Source organism: Sardina pilchardus, chromosome 10, assembly GCF_963854185.1.
Source record: "Sardina pilchardus chromosome 10, fSarPil1.1, whole genome shotgun sequence".
Lineage (NCBI taxonomy): Eukaryota > Metazoa > Chordata > Actinopteri > Clupeiformes > Clupeidae > Sardina > Sardina pilchardus.
The window spans coordinates 15,893,323-15,910,822 of NC_085003.1; the positions used below are offsets into that span (position 1 = coordinate 15,893,323).

A 17,500-nucleotide genomic window follows, 5' to 3' on the forward strand; every position below is an offset into this window, starting at 1 on the left:
AAGGTCACACACTAATCACATCTGCGGCCGCTTTAACGCACTGGCAAAAGGGCGCGTGCAGCGCAGTGCCTGTCAATTGCAATATTACTTAAATCAATCATGGAACATTTCACAGCGCCACACTTTGTTTGGCCTGTTACTGGAGTCATGAGATGAGAAGAGAGCTTCTGCTACTCTGTCCTCAGTCCATGTGGGCAGAATGCAGATGCAACAACCTACTCACCATATATGCTCTTTAGACATCCAGTGACTAAGTCAGAAGTGAGATGAATACCACTTGAAAGTATGCAAGTCAACATTCCTGTTGCAAGATTCACCAGGGATGCACAAAACAAACCACACAAAACATGGAACAACATGTTTACAAGGGGGAAAAAAAGAGTTTAATTACATATCTACGTCTCCAACGGAAATTTAAATAATGCCATGAACAGTTTACCTACAAAACAGAAACATCAGTCACTATACAAAAAAATATATATATGATATTTTGCACCACCTAAATCTATGCATATTGTCCAGAGATGGAGGGTGGAGTGTCCATTGTCATTTAAAGCAATTTAGCCACTGAGGTGGAATTTAAATCGACTGCTTGGACCCATGCCCGGTTCATAAACAGAACGCCTCATGTTCTGCTTCTCCATTTCAGTGTGCAGTCCTGAATGAGCAGCTCCCACATGGAGTCCTCGGCCGTCTCTGCTGCGGTCATTATGCTTCAATAGAGCCCTACATGTATGCGGGTCAGAACAATAGCATGCAGTTCCTCCTGTACAAGTGGCATAAATATTTACAGACATTCAACATGAATGTGTTTTCATTGCGCGCCATGTGACAGAGGTGGGTTAAGGCCGTCTGCTTTTGATTTTAGAAAAAAAAAAAACTTTTTTGTTCTTACCAGTGATGGAAACATTAAGTCAATGTAAGGCTATCAAGTAATTGTAATCAAAGGCAGAAAAAGATTAATCCTAATCACGGACACAAAAATGTACGATCGTCCTGAACGTTTTTTGATCCAAATCCCAAATCCTCACTGTGCAGAGCTTCCCATGACTTGGGTTGTAAGGGTTGTAAAAGCACACATGGGCATTTACAACAACCTGACAGCATTCATTACAATATAAAGATACAGCTTTCCTCTCTAAATAGCGAGACTACCTCAGCACATGAGCTCAGATCTCCGGTAAAACACCCCTCCCCCCTTCAAATCAGTCTGCAGTCAGTTCACCCCTGAGGCATTTGTCTTCACTAACCCTCATTCTGTGCTGAGGCTGTGGTCCTCTAAAACCCCATAGCGCATGCTAATTTTAGGTGCGTTAACCCAAGGGAAGCAGACTGTTATCCTAGAGGGCTGCGGGTCTTTTTTTCATGCAGTCAGAAATACATTCAAAGCGCAGACTCTTGGCTGGAAATGATATGCGTGTTCTCACTCTACAAATGAACTGTAAATTGAAGTGTAGCAATCGTCAGAGCAGACATCCCATGGGGGTCTCCATGGGTACATTATTACCAGGAAAAAGTTCACATTAGCATATGACAAATAGCTTAGCTATCTAAACAAACTTTAGGCACCCACAGGTATTGGATATATGCCACAGTGGAAGGAATTACAACAATATATGACAGAGACAATGTCTTACAAACGTAAAATAGCTGGGCTGTTAGCCATTTCAATAGCTAACTGTGGTCCAAAACAAACAGAATTTTCGTTTGTCAAATGTGTAGCTTCTTCGTAGCATGGTTTAATAATTCTCCCTCATTACATTGTAACTACTTTTGGAAATGGCCTGTAAAACAGATTAACGGAGTAACAGAACTCTGATGTTTTGTGCTTACATAAACTAGAGCTAAGGCTAGGATTAAGATTAGGGCTAGGTAAGCACAACTACATATTAACCATTAATGTTACACTGTTTTCATGTAGTTACAATGCAATAAGGGATACATGTAACATAAGGTAGAAGCATTATTTGCTTAAATTGGTTTAAACGTTTTGAGATAGTCTTTAGGGCGCAGGTTTGAGCCCACAGGTGGCTGGTCCCAGGTGGTGGTGCCGGCGGTTTGAGCCCACAGTTGGAGCCCGGCGGGCTCAGTGGTGGTGCCGGCGGTTGCGGCTCTTGCGGACCTCCTGCATGTGCTTCCACTTGCCCCTGAGACGCGTGCGCTTCTCGCGGAACCACAGCGCCTCGCAGTACTCGTCCACCGAGCGCGCCGGGCCGCTCAGCACGCGCAGGAAGTCCTTGTAGCGCTGGCGCGCCTCGGCCGCCATGGCCACGGAGGCGGTGGGGTCCTCGGGGGGCCCCCCGCGCTGGGCCGAGGGGTGTGCGTCCAGCTGGCCCTGCTGGACCACGCGCACGGAGAAGCGCAGCAGCGTGCGCGTGAAGCGAAGCTCCTGGGACGTGCACAGGTAGGAGCCCGCGTCGCCACGCTGCAGCCAGCGAATCAGCAGCCCCCGCTCCGTCACCAGCACACGCTCGTCAGCCTTTACCTGCAATACACACACACACACACACGCACGCACGCACGCACACACACACACACACACACACACACACACACACACACACACACACACACACACACGCACACACACACACACACACACACACACACAGACAAACACAGTCGTCAGTCAGCGACACATTTTTCCAGTGAACGTTTTTTTGGTTAACAGTCTTAATTCTTTCTTTTTATCCTACTCCAAATACATCTCAACACATTCAAAATATTTGACTCCATAGTATGTTGTTCTTTCTTCGCACGACTCAAGAGGCAAATTCTCAGGATAAAGTCTTTACAGTGTGTCATATCTGGGAAGATATTTGAGCCGACCCACAAAAATAAATAAATAAATACATAAATAAGTAAATAATGAAATAAGAAGGCAATCCACATGAGACGTATCCCAAAACAAGACAGCGCCAATGACAACAGCAAGGTCAGAGTATCTCCAGCAGCCCACTTGAGGCCACTAGACTGCTGATGTGAAAAACAACTCCGGCGCGGGCAACTGGGCCATTACTACCTTGGCATGCTCTCCTTCGGCTGGTGCTCTCAATGGGAAACACAGCAGTCACCTGTTGAGTTGCGCCTCATAAATCACCGGACACAATGACACAGCAAATTAGGACAGGACAAAAAAAAGGCTTCCCAGCCCAGGTCAGAGGTCAGCGGAACGGTCGAAGGGTTGCCCGGGTGACCTCGGAGTTTGGGCTTCTGCCAGTGGATAATTGTTACTAACTACTATGACTGCTCATTAAGCTGCAATTAGATCAACAAGCCTTCTGTTTAAGAGAAAGGGAGACAGAGTGAGATGGATGGAGAGAGAGAAAGAAAGGGAAAGGCAGAGGGAGAGGGAGGGATGGAGGGGAAAGAGAAAGTTAAAGGGGAAACGGGAACTCTTGAAACCAAATAATGAGTTGACCTGCCCTTGTTTTGGAGTGCACCATGACTTCACAAACATTAACCATCACATGGAGAACAATCCCCCCAAGTCTAATCTATCTGCAAGGTGTGTGTGTGTGTGTGTGTGTGTGTGTGTGTGTGTGTGTGTTTATGATGTGTGTGGTGTGTGTGTGTGTGTGTGTGGTGTGCGTGTGCGCGTGTGTGTGTGTGTTTGTGGTGTGTGTATGTGGCGTGTGTGTGTGGTGTGTGTGTGTGATTGTGGTGTGTGTGTGTGGTTTGTGCGTGCGTGCATGGGGTACATGTATTTGTATTTATGTCTGTGGCTAAGGACACAAGGGTGGCGCTAATCTATACACAAGCTGTGTGTCTGTCATGCTAATGATTTCTGGAAGAGGAAGGATGTCGAGCGATCGGGGTCGGAGGTCAAAAAGGGAAGATGCTGAGCGCAGGAGGAACGGCAGGCAAGGTGAACGCAACCCACGCCAGGTCCTGCTGACGGACGCGAAAAAAACACCCGCCGCCTGATCGATCGATCTCCGTCTTGTCTCACAGGCGCCGCTGCCGCTCGGCCCAGCTCCATCCATCTTTCTCGCTCGTCCTCGTCCTCGTGGCTGCGCTCGTCCGGCTCCCCTCGGCCTGCCTCTGGACGCCGCTCAGCTATTCTGAGAGAGCCCAGGCAGGGCACGGCTCCAACAAACTTTAGCTATTATATATCTCTCTTGTCCTTCATTTCAAACTTTGCCAGCAACTTGGATTTAGAATTTGGATTTTTTTTTGGCCTCACCAGCTGAAATGTCATGATGATAATACACAAAATGAATGACTAGTGTTCTAGTTTTTTCTACCCAAGACACTAGTTTGTATTACTTCAATAATAGAACTGAAGACTGTACTGATAACCAATTATTGGTTTGGTTTTCTGATATACCTTGTGATATACAATTCTTGACATCAACTTTTTTCCCTTTGTCTGTTCATCTCTCTCTTTCTCTCTCTCTCTGTCTCTCTTTCTCTCTCTCTCTGTGTGTCTGTCTGGCTCTCTCTCTCTCCATGATGGTTCTGATGTATCTTGAGTCACGCTGTTGTCAGAGGATAAAACAATACAGCTGTGCACTGAAGAGTGTGAGGGAGGGGGCTTCAAAGCATACCTGACTCTGACCCACCCACCCACGCACACACACACACACACACACACACACACACACACACACACACACACACACACACACACACACACAGGGTAAGTTATTGCAAAAAACAAAGACACATACTGGGCAGCAGCCTGTGAATAGGAGCTGTTTTACACATCCAAGGGATGATTGCATTTGCATCCTCACTCCACTCAACAGTGCAGTCTCTTAGACGCGACATGCTGCACACACACACACACACACACACACACACACACACACACACACACACTCAACAGTGCAGTCTCAAAGTCCCGACATGCTGCGGAAATATGTTCAATCAGAGGCTGACACACTGACTCAAAGGCAATCACCTGGAGAAGTGATTTTTAGCATGGGCCCATAATTCACAGTGACTTCAATGTAGCCGATAGGGATTTCATTTTTGCCTGAGCAGAGGCGCTTTCTCAATCTCCAGGCCGTTCCACTCATCAGTGGAGGCATGTGCACTTTAACACAGACGTTGGGGCTGTAATTCCCCCAAACACAAACCATATGAGCCCCAGCTCTCGTGGTGGGCTAAATTACATCTCACACCTTCAGCAGTTCAGCAAATCCAATTTGGGTTTTCACAAATATACCAATCATTGCTGAGAGGGTGTCTGCTGACCGAGTGTGAAAGGGAATGAGAGAGTTTGACGTATTTGATGTCACATAGACACACACACACTCTCTCTCTCTCTTACTCTATTTCTCTCTCTCATAATAACACACACCTGCACACACATAACTTGCGTAACAAAACCATTATTGTCATGCATCATTATATTTTATTACGACAATAAAATCTATGCATGATTGGAGAAATTGTGTAATCTGTGTATGTGCCTGCGTGCATGTTTGTGTGTGAGTGTTTGTGTGTGTGTGCATGTGCGTGCACGTGCGTGTGTGTACAAGAGAGTGAGAATGAAAGAGCGTCTCTGTGCGTGCACCTGTATTCATCTATATAAAAACTATGTGTCCGTGCAGGTACTGTAGGAGCATGACTCATAGCAAATCATATTGTGTGCATTGGATGCGCTCCCCACTCCACACACCCCACCCTCCTCTCTCTCTCTCTCTCTCTGTCTCTGTCTCTGTCTCTCTCTCTCTCTCTCTCTCTCTCTCTCTCTCTCTCTCCTTCTCTCTCTGTCTCTTTGTTCCAACCACAGCCCTGGATGCACCTGAGTGCTCCATCAAAGCGCATCACACACACACACACACACACACACACACACACACACACACACACACCGTGAGGCCCTCCGCAGCCATCGCCCCGTGAAAAACCGCCACACCGCCAATAAAACCCATCACTGCCACATAAACGCCGCGCATCAAACAGGAACCAGGAGGGGAAGGGAGCGTAACACACAACTCCCACGCGCAGCAGCCCCGTGCTGACCCGTGCGGTGGACAGGGGCATCTTTAACGGCGCGCTCACCAGATCAACGCTTTACTCTGGTAAACCCTCTGGGCTCCGGGCGGCCATGATGGGGGCCACAGGAGGAGGTGTGTGTGGTGTGTGGAGGTGTCATGACAGGGGCCACAGGAGGAGGTGTGTGTGTGGTGTGTGGAGGTGCCATGACGGGCACAGGAGGAGGTGTGTGTGGTGTGTGGAGGTGCCATGATGGGGGCCACAGGAGGAGGTGTGTGTGGTGTGTGGAGGTGCCATGACGGGCACAGGAGGAGGTGTGTGTGGTGTGTGGAGGTGCCATGACGGGCACAGGAGGAGGTGTGTGTGGTGTGTGTGTGGTGTGTGGAGGTTCCATGACGGGCACAGGAGGAGGTGTGTGTGGTGTGTGGAGGTGCCATGACGGGCACAGGAGGAGGTGTGTGTGGTGTGTGTGTGGTGTGTGGAGGTTCCATGACGGGCACAGGAGGAGGTGTGTGTGTGGTGTGTGGAGGTGCCATGACGGGGGCCACAGGAGGAGTTGTGTGTGGTGTGTGGAGGTGCCATGACGGGCACAGGAGGAGGTGTGTGTGGTGTGTGGAGGTGGCATGATGGGGGCCACAGGAGGAGGTGTGTGTGGTGTGTGGAGGTGCCATGACGTGGGACACAGGAGGAGGTGTGTGTGTGGTGTGTGGAGGTGCCATGACGGGCACAGGAGGAGGTGTGTGTGGTGTGTGGAGGTGGCATGATGGGGGCCACAGGAGGAGGTGTGTGTGGTGTGTGGAGGTGCCATGACGTGGGACACAGGAGGAGGTGTGTGTGTGGTGTGTGGAGGTTCCATGACGGGCACAGGAGGAGGTGTGTGTGTGGTGTGAGGAGGTGCCATGACGGGCACAGGAGGAGGTGTGTGTGGTGTGTGGAGGTGCCATGACGGGCACAGGAGGAGGTGTGTGTGGTGTGTGGAGGTGCCATGCTGTTCAGTGCTGGTCTCAGGTCAGCTTGTCGATAAATGGATGAACAGAACTCACATGCTGCTTGCCATTCAGTAGTAGAATATACAACTACAGCATCGAAGATTTAGTGTGTCCCAATGCTAAGCATGTGGCCTTCAATTACCCACTACAGAGCACTTTATCTTCCACTTATAGATGATGATACTTGTGATGTGTCCTAAAGGTATAGGCCTACATGTCCTCCTACGCAGTGCAAGTTTACAGGAATAACTTCTAGAACTTCATATTTTCTTGTTCCTATAGTTACAGTTGCAAGCAATTTTTGCTGTACTCTCCAACACACTGACATCCATTCAATCTCATTGCTTCCTAAAACTTCCCAAGCTAATTTACAATAAGTTGTTGGCAAGCCAAAATATGAGAATGTATGAGCAAAAGAAAGATTTAATCAACAGCTCCTGACCCAAAGAGGAAGGGGAATTCTGACTAGACAACTTTAGAATGGCTCATTCATCAGAGCGCAATTGTAAGTCACAGTGAATGGAGGCATGCATATTGGGATGACACAAAGTAATGAGAAAATAATGAAAGTAGGAATGAGAGGGGGAGACAGCAGCCGAAAATGAAGTTGGCAAGCAGCAGACAACCCCGCCCCCCCCCCCCCCCCTCCACACACACACACACACACACACACACCCCAACCCCCGCCCCTTTCATTCTGCCTATCCCAAAAGTGGGCGGGGGGATGTGAGGCTCGTTGACGGCAGATCCACGCCCCGGAAGGAAGTCACACTAAATAAGGACAGACAGGGAAAAATAGTTCCAGCTGTCACAATCACACATACACACACACAAAGACACACAAAGACAAACACACACACACACACACACACACACACACACACACACACACACACACACACACACACACACACACACACACACACACACACACACACACACACACACACACACACACACATTTGACTTCAGGCCTTGTGGCCTGTGTATTGGCATGAGGGATAAGAGTTTAATGCGACACAGAAACACAGGTTTCCTTTGTTTAAGTAAGCGTGCCAATACACCATCCCAGCTACCGCTCTGCTTTAGAGGATGTTTGGGTGAGATGGCCAGATCCAGCAGGTGTGTGTGTGCGTGTGTGTGTCTGTCTGTGTATCTGTCAATATTTTTAGCCAGCACTGCAGGTGGCAGATGCAGCTGGAGGACACTATGTAGAGAGAGAGCGAGACAGAGAGAGAGAGAGAGAGAGAGAGAGAGAGAGAGAGAGAGAGAGAGACAGAGAGAGAGAGAGAGAGAGAGAGAGAGAGAGAGAGAGCAAGAGAAGGTTAAAATAAACACAATGGCTAAGAATGTGCTCCACATTATGGAGCCAAAGCCGCGTGACTGTGTGTTATCCCAACCTTTTAACACGTACGACAACCCATAATAAATGGCCTGATAGCGTCTCTCTCACACAAACAGTGTGAGCTCTCTCCCAGGTCCACGCCCACGGACGGATGGTAAGTGTGAATGTATTAATGTGTGTGTGTGTGTGTGTGTGTGTGTGTGTGTGTGTGTGTGTGTGTGTGTGTGTGTGTGTGTGTGTGAATGTATTAATGACAGGCCCTCTCTCTCTGTAGGACATCACTCGCTGCCTGCTTAGTCACCGCTCAGCCACTAGCTTAACATCCCATTACACTGTGTGTCCACACTGCCCCCTCAACACACACACACACACACACACACACACACACACACAGACACACACACACTCACAGACTCACAGACACGCACACACACACACACACACACACACACACACACACACACACACACACTCATGCAGGACAGACGCATGCACACACAAGCACTTTAGCAGTAATAAATGTGTGTGTGTGTGTGTGTGTGTGTGTGTGTTATTGTCAAAGTATCATCACACATGGGCAGGATATGTTAGGACATCACTGGAGAGGAAGACCAAGCGGATCTGGAGCTCACTGTACTGTAAGAGTGCACATGTCTGTGAGTGTGCAGGAACATGTGTGGCCACAAGCAAGGGCCAGCCAGAGAGGAAAAGGATGTGTGTGAGAGCATGTGAGTGTGTGTGTGTGTGTGTGTGTGTGTGTGTGTGTGTGTGTGTGTGTGTGTGTGTGTGTGTGTGTGTGTGTGTGTGTGTGCATGTATGTGTGTGTGTGTGTGTGTGTGTGTGTGTGTGTGTGTTTTCAATGGTGGGTGGGAGAGGCCCTAAAAGCAGCCCGGTTGGTTCATTTCAAAAGAAGAAGGAAGGAAGTGATAGTGGGAGACGCAGAGGGGTGAAGCAGGAGTGTGTGTGTGTGTGTGTGTGTGTGTGTGTGTGTATGTGTGTGTGTGTGTGTGTGTGTGTGTGTGTGTGTGTGTGTGTGTGTGTGTGTGTGAGTGAGTGGGAAAGACGGCAGGGTGAAGCGGGAGTGTGGACAGGCGTGTGCATCTGCGTCACAGGAGGTGCTGAGGACCGGCCTTCCCCACATCCCCTCAGCAGACGAGTGCCATCCTGCCTCTGCCTCCGCCCCGCCAAACACAAACACACATGTGCCACGGCCCCTCCGTCTGTCAGATGCAGCTCTGCTGTCTTTCTTTCAGTGCCTCCAACAAAAACAAAGGACCTCATGGGCCTTTCAGCTCCTCATAAAACAGAGCCATGATGAAAAGACAGGATGAGATAAGGCAGAGAGAGAGAGAGAGCAGAGGGGAAGAGAGAGACATTGGCAAATGAGTAAAAAGGGGTGTCAATTAGGGAGAGAAGGAGAGAATGAGGAGGGAGAGAGAGTGTTTGATAAAAGTATCACAAAGTGAGGGAGGGAGGGAAAGACAAATTAAAGAAACACTGATCACCAAGGAGGGGGGAGGCAGAGCGAGACCAACAGAGAATGTGCTAGAAAAAAAAAGGCTGGCAAACACAGCCTCCGTGCTGTTATTTTGAATTAGATTCCTTCATCTTCCAGCGCGATTGGCCATCTCTCCGCCGTGTTTGGTTTGGACATATTAGTTCTACTGGACTTTTTCCGCTGCTCCTCAAACAAACTGGCTCACCTCTCCAGCTGTCTGTTACGACAAGGGAATCCAATAACTCTGCACCAACGACCTGACCTCCGCGCTCTCTCTCTGCAGACAACTCCAGCGTTCCTCACACAAGAACGAGGAGAACGGCGCTTGTTTTTGTTGTCCTCCCCTCCGCTCCTCTGGGGAGGTGGGGGCGCGGAGCGGCAGGGTGTTATCTGGGGTGAGGATCGGGGATGGGGGCACATGTGTGCGCCGTGCTCGTTGGGGCTGGCCTGGTCAACGGGATCATGTCCATAAAAAACAGGCCTGTGCTCCGCATGTTCCTGTCTGCGGCGTGTTACATAAGACCACTTCAGAGGGTTATGCAAGTGCAGCGGCCGTAAAAGTGACACGCCGCTGATACAGGTGACAAACCGCTACTGTGGGAACGTCTGTTTCCACCGAGGGGAAGAAATATTTGACAACGCTCCTCCCATCTGTCCACTAAAGTGCGTGTGTATGTGTGTGTGTGTGTGTGTGTGTGTGTGTGTGTGTGTCTGTGTGTATTTTTGTGCTATTCAGAGAGAGACAGATGGACAGCATCCTGTACCGTCCACCTTGTTATCAGCCTTGTTACAAAACACATTCACCTTGAGAACTTCAAAGCTCAGAAGTTTTTTGGGCCAGAGGCTTTGGGGTTTAAACTAACCCCTGTTTCTCTCCGTCACTAACCGTTAGATTTATCGTCTGAAATTGCAGACAAACTCCGAGTCATTTAAGTACTACACTCTACCATCTACCATTACAGTGATGAATAGTCCACACGTATACACTGTAACATCTAGCAAATATGTCAGCTCGGAAACTCATTTCAGCTCCTTGCTCCAAACTCTCTTCCAACTATCCATTCAAGTGCAGTGCATCCCAAAAGGCTATAAAAAGAGGAGGTCTGTGCCAAAAGGCCATGCTGAAGGTCCTTGCTGATTTCCCTAAAGAAATATTTTGAGAAGTAAGCCTCGCACATGTTTAATAAATCAGTGTCATAAGTGATTATCTCCATCCCCCCTGCTTTAAAGTTGCGGTTACACCTGACCCCAATTCAGTGCTGGGGAAGAAAATGAGTGGCTTTGTCAATCGGCTGGACATAGAACACCTCCTGCACAGAGCCCGCGGGAAAGACTGAGTGTGTGAGTGTCGGTGTCTGTCTTTCTCTGTGTGTGTGTGTGTGTGTGTGTGTGTGCGCGCTGGTGTGCAAAGACAGAGCGTATGAGTGTCCGTATCTGTCTCTGTGTCTTTGATTGTGTGTGTGTGTGTGTGTGTGTGTGTGTGTGTGTGTGTGTGTGTGTGGGTGGGTGTGTGTGTGTGTGTGTGTGTGTGTGCGCTGGTGTGCATCTCCTTATGGCTCCTGGATCACCAACAAAGAGTGACACGGCTGTCCAGAGTTTTGAGGACCGTGCCCGAAACATGATCTCACCTCCTCCCTCAGCTCAGAGCCGGGTTTCTGGTAGAGCCAGCGAATCTGGGCCTGCTGCGATCTGGACACGCACTCCAGGAAGGTGGAGTTCGTTTCCACGCCAAACATCAGCTTCTCCTCCACATCCTTACCTAAGACAGACAGAACACAAGAAAGAAAAAGAAAGAAAGAAAGAAAGAAAGAAAGAAAGAAACATCAGTACTCTTGTGTGGCAGCGTGTCCGTGTTTGTAACCCAGCGAGAGAGCTGGCGACTGCACTAATCACAAACACAGGAAAGACAACAGTGCTCACCCTCCTCCGTGTCCCAGCATTGGCTGGATGGGTCGCCATGTTTTATGTCTTGTCTCCTGGCTCTCCTGCAACAATGAAGCCAGAGAGATTACACATACAGGCACACACCCATACACACACACACACACACACACACACACACACACAAGCAAGCGCGCACACACACACACGCACAGACACACACAGACACAAACAAATACTCACAGGGGAAAATGCATGACAAATGTTTGTTTGAATACAGAGACAAAGACTTGAGACTTCAGGAAAATGACAGATTCTGTCTCATTCTGTGAAACACAATAGCACCAACAGCCGCTTGTTTTCGAACTACGTTTCTGTTTTTGTGAGTTTCCTTTGTGCGAGTTAGACACACAGACAAAGAACGACAAAGAAGGAGAGAGTGTGTTTGTGTGTGTGTTTCTAAGGGAGAGCGAGAGAAAGAGAGAGAGAGAGAGAGAGAGAGAGAGAGAGAAAGAGAGAGAGAGAGAGAGAGAGAGAGAGAGCAAAGTGTCTGCACAAATGACCTGCTTGTGTCAGCAGGTTACCTTGAGCAACACCTCGAGAGAAACATCCAGAAAAACATATGAGACAGCAACCATTCATCATTCCAACTCTAGGACCTCTCTAATCAATCATCCTCCCAACACACACACACACACACACACACACACACACACACACACACTCACTCACACCCCGCGGCCACAAACAGTAAATATTTCATTTGCTCCCCTTTAGTGAACTGTAAGAAACACTGACCAGAAGCTCTGGGGCGAGTTCAGAGAGGGCTGAAATATAGCAACAGAGGAGAGGAGAGGAGAGGAGAGGAGGAGGGAGGAGGAGAGGAGAGGAGGAGATGAGAAAGGAGGAGAAGGGAGGGAGGAGAGGAGAGGGGCGGGGTGGGGAGGAGAAGAGAGGAGGAGAGGAGAGGAGAAGGGAGGGAGGAGAGGAGAGGGGCGGGGTGGGGAGGAGAAGAGAGGAGGAGAGGAGAGGAGAAGGGAGGAGGAGAGGAGAGGGGCGGGGTGGGGAGGAGAAGAGAGGAGGAGAGGAGAGGAGAAGGGAGGGAGGAGAGGAGAGGGGCGGGGTGGGGAGGAGAAGAGAGGAGGAGAGGAGAGGAGAAGGGAGGAGGAGAGGAGAGGAGGAGGTTTTAAGGTCTTATTATAGGCGCAGTATGAAGTATGGCACGCTATCCACACACACATGAGGGCATGAGAGAGGAGAGAGAGCTGGCGCAGGACAACGGGCTGACTTGGAACACAGAATAGCGGCGGCTTTACTAGGCATACCTTCACTTAAACACTTACACTACGCACGCATATATGGAGAAGCTCTCTCTCTCTCTCTCTCAGTCACCCACACACTCACTCACAGACAGACACACACACACACACACACACATACACACATAGACAGAGAGATAAAGGACGATGCGCAGGCCATTGAACCTGAATCTCATCACTGTTGGGAGCTATTGAGCTTCTGGCCCATTTACTTTTCAGCACATTGTGAAGCCCATTGACTTTAACAGACATGGTCAGCCATCACGTTTCTGCTCTGCTAGAGGTGAAGCATGCTGAGCACTCAATACTGAGAGCAGGCTGGCCTGCAGGTGTGCTCGGAGATTTGCTCTGGAGTCTGCAGAAACCAATGGAGTTAGTAAGTGCATGTGTGTGGGCAGCTGGTGGCATACTTCTGACACTGGCCGGCTGATTTGTGTGTGTTTACTATGTATGTGTGTGTGTGAGTGTGTGTGTGTTTGTCTGAGGGTGTCTATGAGTCTATCTGCTCTCAAGTGCACAGTATAGTCCAGTGTGTGTATATTGTGTGTATGGAGGTTTCTGAGGTTATTTTTGAACGTCTTTCTCCTGTATAATGACAGAGAATGGTGGATATTCTGAGTAAGTCTGTTTGTATAAAGTGTATACAGAATGCAGAGTATGTCTGCATGTGTGTATGCATGCATGTTTGTATGAATGTATGTCTGTAAGCATGCATGTACAGTCATGTATGTGCAACACAACTTTGCTCACACGCGTGTCTGAGTGTGTTTATATGTGAGTGTGTGAGTGTGTGTGTGTGTATGTGTGTGTGTGTGTGTAGTATGTCTGTCTGAATGTGTGTGGGTTCTGCGTGTGATAATGTGTTACCTCTTGGACGCAGGGATGTAGCGTGAGCACTGGTTGTGTGTGTGTGTGTGTGTGTAGTATGTGTGTCTGAATGTGTGTGGGTTTTGCATGCGTTAATGTGTTACCTCTTGGACGCGGGGATGTAGCGCGAGCACTGGTTGTGTGTGTGTGTGTGTGTGTGTGTCTTGTGTGTGTGTGTGTGTGTGTTACCTCTTGGACGCAGGGATGTAGCGTGAGCACTGGTTGCCGTCCCAGGCGCAGTAGGGGTCTCTAGCGAGGCAGCAGTCGGCGCAGCCCTGCCCGTAAATATCACACCTGTGCAGCGCCACCTGCGCCAGCCCCTCCGCAGAGCCCACGTACAGCTGTTGCTATAGAGACAGAGGGGGCAGTCGTCAGTCACCAGCAGAGGAAAACAAAGGTGTGAAAATGCGAAAATAACCACTGTGCCTTTCCTCAGGAAAGTCTTACACAATGGATCACATGCTGTGGCGGATTCAGTTTCCTTCTGTCGCAAGCATGACCTTCAAACATGTATTATAGGAGCTGAAAACAAGATAAATAGGGCCATATATAGCCTGTGCAAGCTTAGCTAATCTGAGTGAGTTTGCTAAAAAAAATGACTATGTGCACTATATTTGTAAACACTAATTCTACTGACAAATGGACAATGATGCCCTTTGTAGCACATGGAGCAATATCTTTAGCTTAGCATGGCTATCGCACTGTTTCTGAGGAAACATTAGTGTATTGCATGGCATGAGTTAAGGACCAAAGAGGGGCCACATAGGACCACAGTCATTACATAAGTAAATGTTAACCCTCCATAAAACATGTCAGCTTTGTGTTGTAAGCCAAGTGCATTCCTGAAGTGTGGTATCTTCGGTGGATTAGCCCAAAGCCCTGCGCCTTCGCTTAAAGCATTTTTGGAGGACCTTGGACACACAACTCAGCAGCTCAGGGCCACGGGAGTTCTGAGGAGTGCACGGGCTCCATTTGGGGCTGATTTGCTGAGGCTTGTCCTCAGCCGAGCGCGGGAGAGAGAGAGGGAGAGAGAGAGAAAGAGAGAGGGAGGGAGAGAGAAAGACAGAGAGAGCACCCCCGGGCCGGCCAAGGAAAAAGTCAGGAGACGCAATGGGAAAGCAATAAAGAGTGAAAGAATGGAAAGAACGTGGAGGATGAATAAGTGCCCAGAAGAAAGAGAGCGTGACTGTAGGGAGGGCGAAAACACAGAGGTGTGTCAAGAGTCTCTCCAGAGAAAAGCGAGTCCTCATGCTAGCTGTAGCTGTAGCCACTCTTAGCACACAAGACCCAGGATGGAAGTGAACTTTTTTGCTGAGGGGAAATGAGGAGCGTCTGGGAGAGCAGAGTTTTCCAGCCCAGCCTGACCCAGCCCTGACCTCCCGCTGATGAAGAGGCAGGCAGATAGAGAGAGAGAGAGAGAGGAAGAGAGAGGAAGGGAGGGAGCGGAGCTGATTGGGGTAAAGGGATGGATCCACTTTAGAGCCCCTAGCAAAATAAACACAAAATTAAACAGACGGAGAGAGGGAGAGAGAGAGGGGGATAAAGAGAGAGAGATCTTTAAAAGTGGTGGTACTCTACCTGTTTAGAAGATATCTCCATATTCAGAATTGGTGAGGAGGTCTGAAAGGTGAATACATTATTTATATACACTATTTATACCATCAACAATTGTCTTGTGTATAACAGTTTTTCAGTAAATTTGGTGCATTTCCCTAAACTACGTTTAACCTCCATATCATCTGGTTGCTTGTTTGTTATAAATGCTAATGCCATATCAGTCAAAATGCATTATTCAGGTTTTCTGTGAGTCCTTCACCCAAACACATTTAGGCATTAGTTAACTGCTTGGATCAGTATATGCAAATATGTTGAACACCTGGTTCAACATATTTGCATATACTGATTCAAGCAGTTATACAGTATGTAATCTGTCTAGTATAATTTAGCCATTTCTATTACACTTGTTGGGACAGAGCAGCTGTACTGTAAAACAGTCTGGTCTTTTCCCTGCATGACCATAAAGGACATGGTCTGGCACACAAACTGCACTCCAAACATATGCAGAAAATATTAATCCAGTCTGATCTCTTACAAAATACTACGTGTAGTAATGTGCAACTTCTTACTGTTGAAATTGACATATGCCAGACCCAAAAAAATACAGCCTTGTGTATTTTCATTGAAAAAAATGGTTTTACAGGGTAAACTGCAGTATGTTGGAGACAGAAAGTATCTCAAGCAAGTGACTTGCTTTTGCAGGTGTGTTGTGCTTACTGTTGTGCAAACACTACTGATGACACAAGAAATGCACTTAAGCGACTGAGAAAAACAGCAAATTAATATTTACACCATGTTGTAGGTTAATACAGCATCAGTGGTAAGCTTACAATCTGTAAAAAAACAACAAACAGCCTTATTGTCCCAATTCTCTTCCCATAGTTTTATTCAGTGAGAAAGAAATGCTTGTTTGTATGTCGGTACATACATTGGGAAAGAGAAAAACTGCATGTGTGTGTGTGTATGTATGTGTGTGTATGTGTGTGTGTGTGTGTGTGTGTGTGTGTGTGTGTGTGTGTGTGTGTGTGTGTGGCTCTCGGGTATGAAGCAGAGTAGAGGTCTGGGCATGTCAGTGTTATTTCTTTCAGCGCAGGATGCTGTCACGTCTAGTTTACTGAGGTTCTAGGGAAGATTTATAGTGTGTGAATGTACCTTGAACACCTGAAGTTCTTCCAGGATAATTTCCTCAGTGGCCCAGTTCTCCTGCGTTATGCTAACCACTTTCAGGACAGATCCAACATCTAACACATAATAGATTACATATAAAATAGATTAGACTGGATAGATAGATTAGATAAAAAAGATAGATATTAAAATGTTTAGCTATATCTAGGAATGGCTTGCTAGAGCAACATAGACACACACACATGCATGGTCTACTTGATCAACACTGACATCTGGTGGCAGTAGAGTTCATGACAATGAAAACTTCTGGAATCTCTCATTTGACAAGGAAAGTGCGGCAATAAAGGTTAAATATAACAATGAATACAAACTACTTAGAGATATTGCCTCTAATTCCATTTATTTGTATAATTCAACTGCAATTCAGATGTGTTATTTATTTAACTGCATTCAAATATCATGCTGCATCATGCTGAATGTTTTGCATCACTCTAACACTGTGACTTTAATTTCGTTCATTTGTCTCTGCTATTGTCTCCCCTGTGGCCAGAACATGACTGTGTACTGGCTAGTCTCTCACCTGTGCACTGGCTATTGTCTCACCTGTGGCCAGGAACATGACTGCGTACTGGCTATTGTCTCACCTGTGGCCAGGAACATGACTGCGTACTGGCTATTGTCTCACCTGTGCCCAGGAACATGACTGCGTACTGGCCGTCCTCCGCGTTGACACGGTCCACTGCGATCTGCGTGAGGCGGTAGTCGGTGTGGACGCGCGTGAAGACGGGCCGGCGTGTGATTGGGTAGACGGAGCGGTACATGAGGGGGTGGAAGCGGATGAAGCTGATGACCTCGTCGGGGAAGTCCTTGGTGCTCTTAATGCGCGGGTCATAGGTGCGGCTGGGGCACTGTGAGAGGACAAACGGAATAAGGAAATAAGACTTCAGAAATGTCTGATGCTATGGACGCT

The 17,500-nt window shown here is 48.1% G+C and overlaps 1 protein-coding gene across 3 annotated transcripts in view; it reads right to left on the reverse strand.

Moving 5' to 3' along the window:
• Positions 1-374: 374 nt before the first annotated feature.
• Positions 375-17,500, reverse strand: part of sema3d (sema domain, immunoglobulin domain (Ig), short basic domain, secreted, (semaphorin) 3D) — a 51,641-nt gene continuing 34,515 nt past the window's right edge. For all 3 annotated transcript variants that reach the window (XM_062547340.1, XM_062547339.1, XM_062547341.1), the window contains exons 12-18: positions 17,216-17,438; positions 16,558-16,646; positions 15,427-15,468; positions 14,038-14,195; positions 11,702-11,766; positions 11,410-11,540; positions 375-2,485 (exon numbers count right to left, since the gene is read on the reverse strand). In XM_062547340.1, coding sequence (XP_062403324.1) covers positions 2,087-2,485; positions 11,410-11,540; positions 11,702-11,766; positions 14,038-14,195; positions 15,427-15,468; positions 16,558-16,646; positions 17,216-17,438 — 1,107 coding nt within the window. In that variant the 3' untranslated portion in view covers positions 375-2,086. The remainder of the gene's footprint in view (positions 2,486-11,409; positions 11,541-11,701; positions 11,767-14,037; positions 14,196-15,426; positions 15,469-16,557; positions 16,647-17,215; positions 17,439-17,500) is intronic.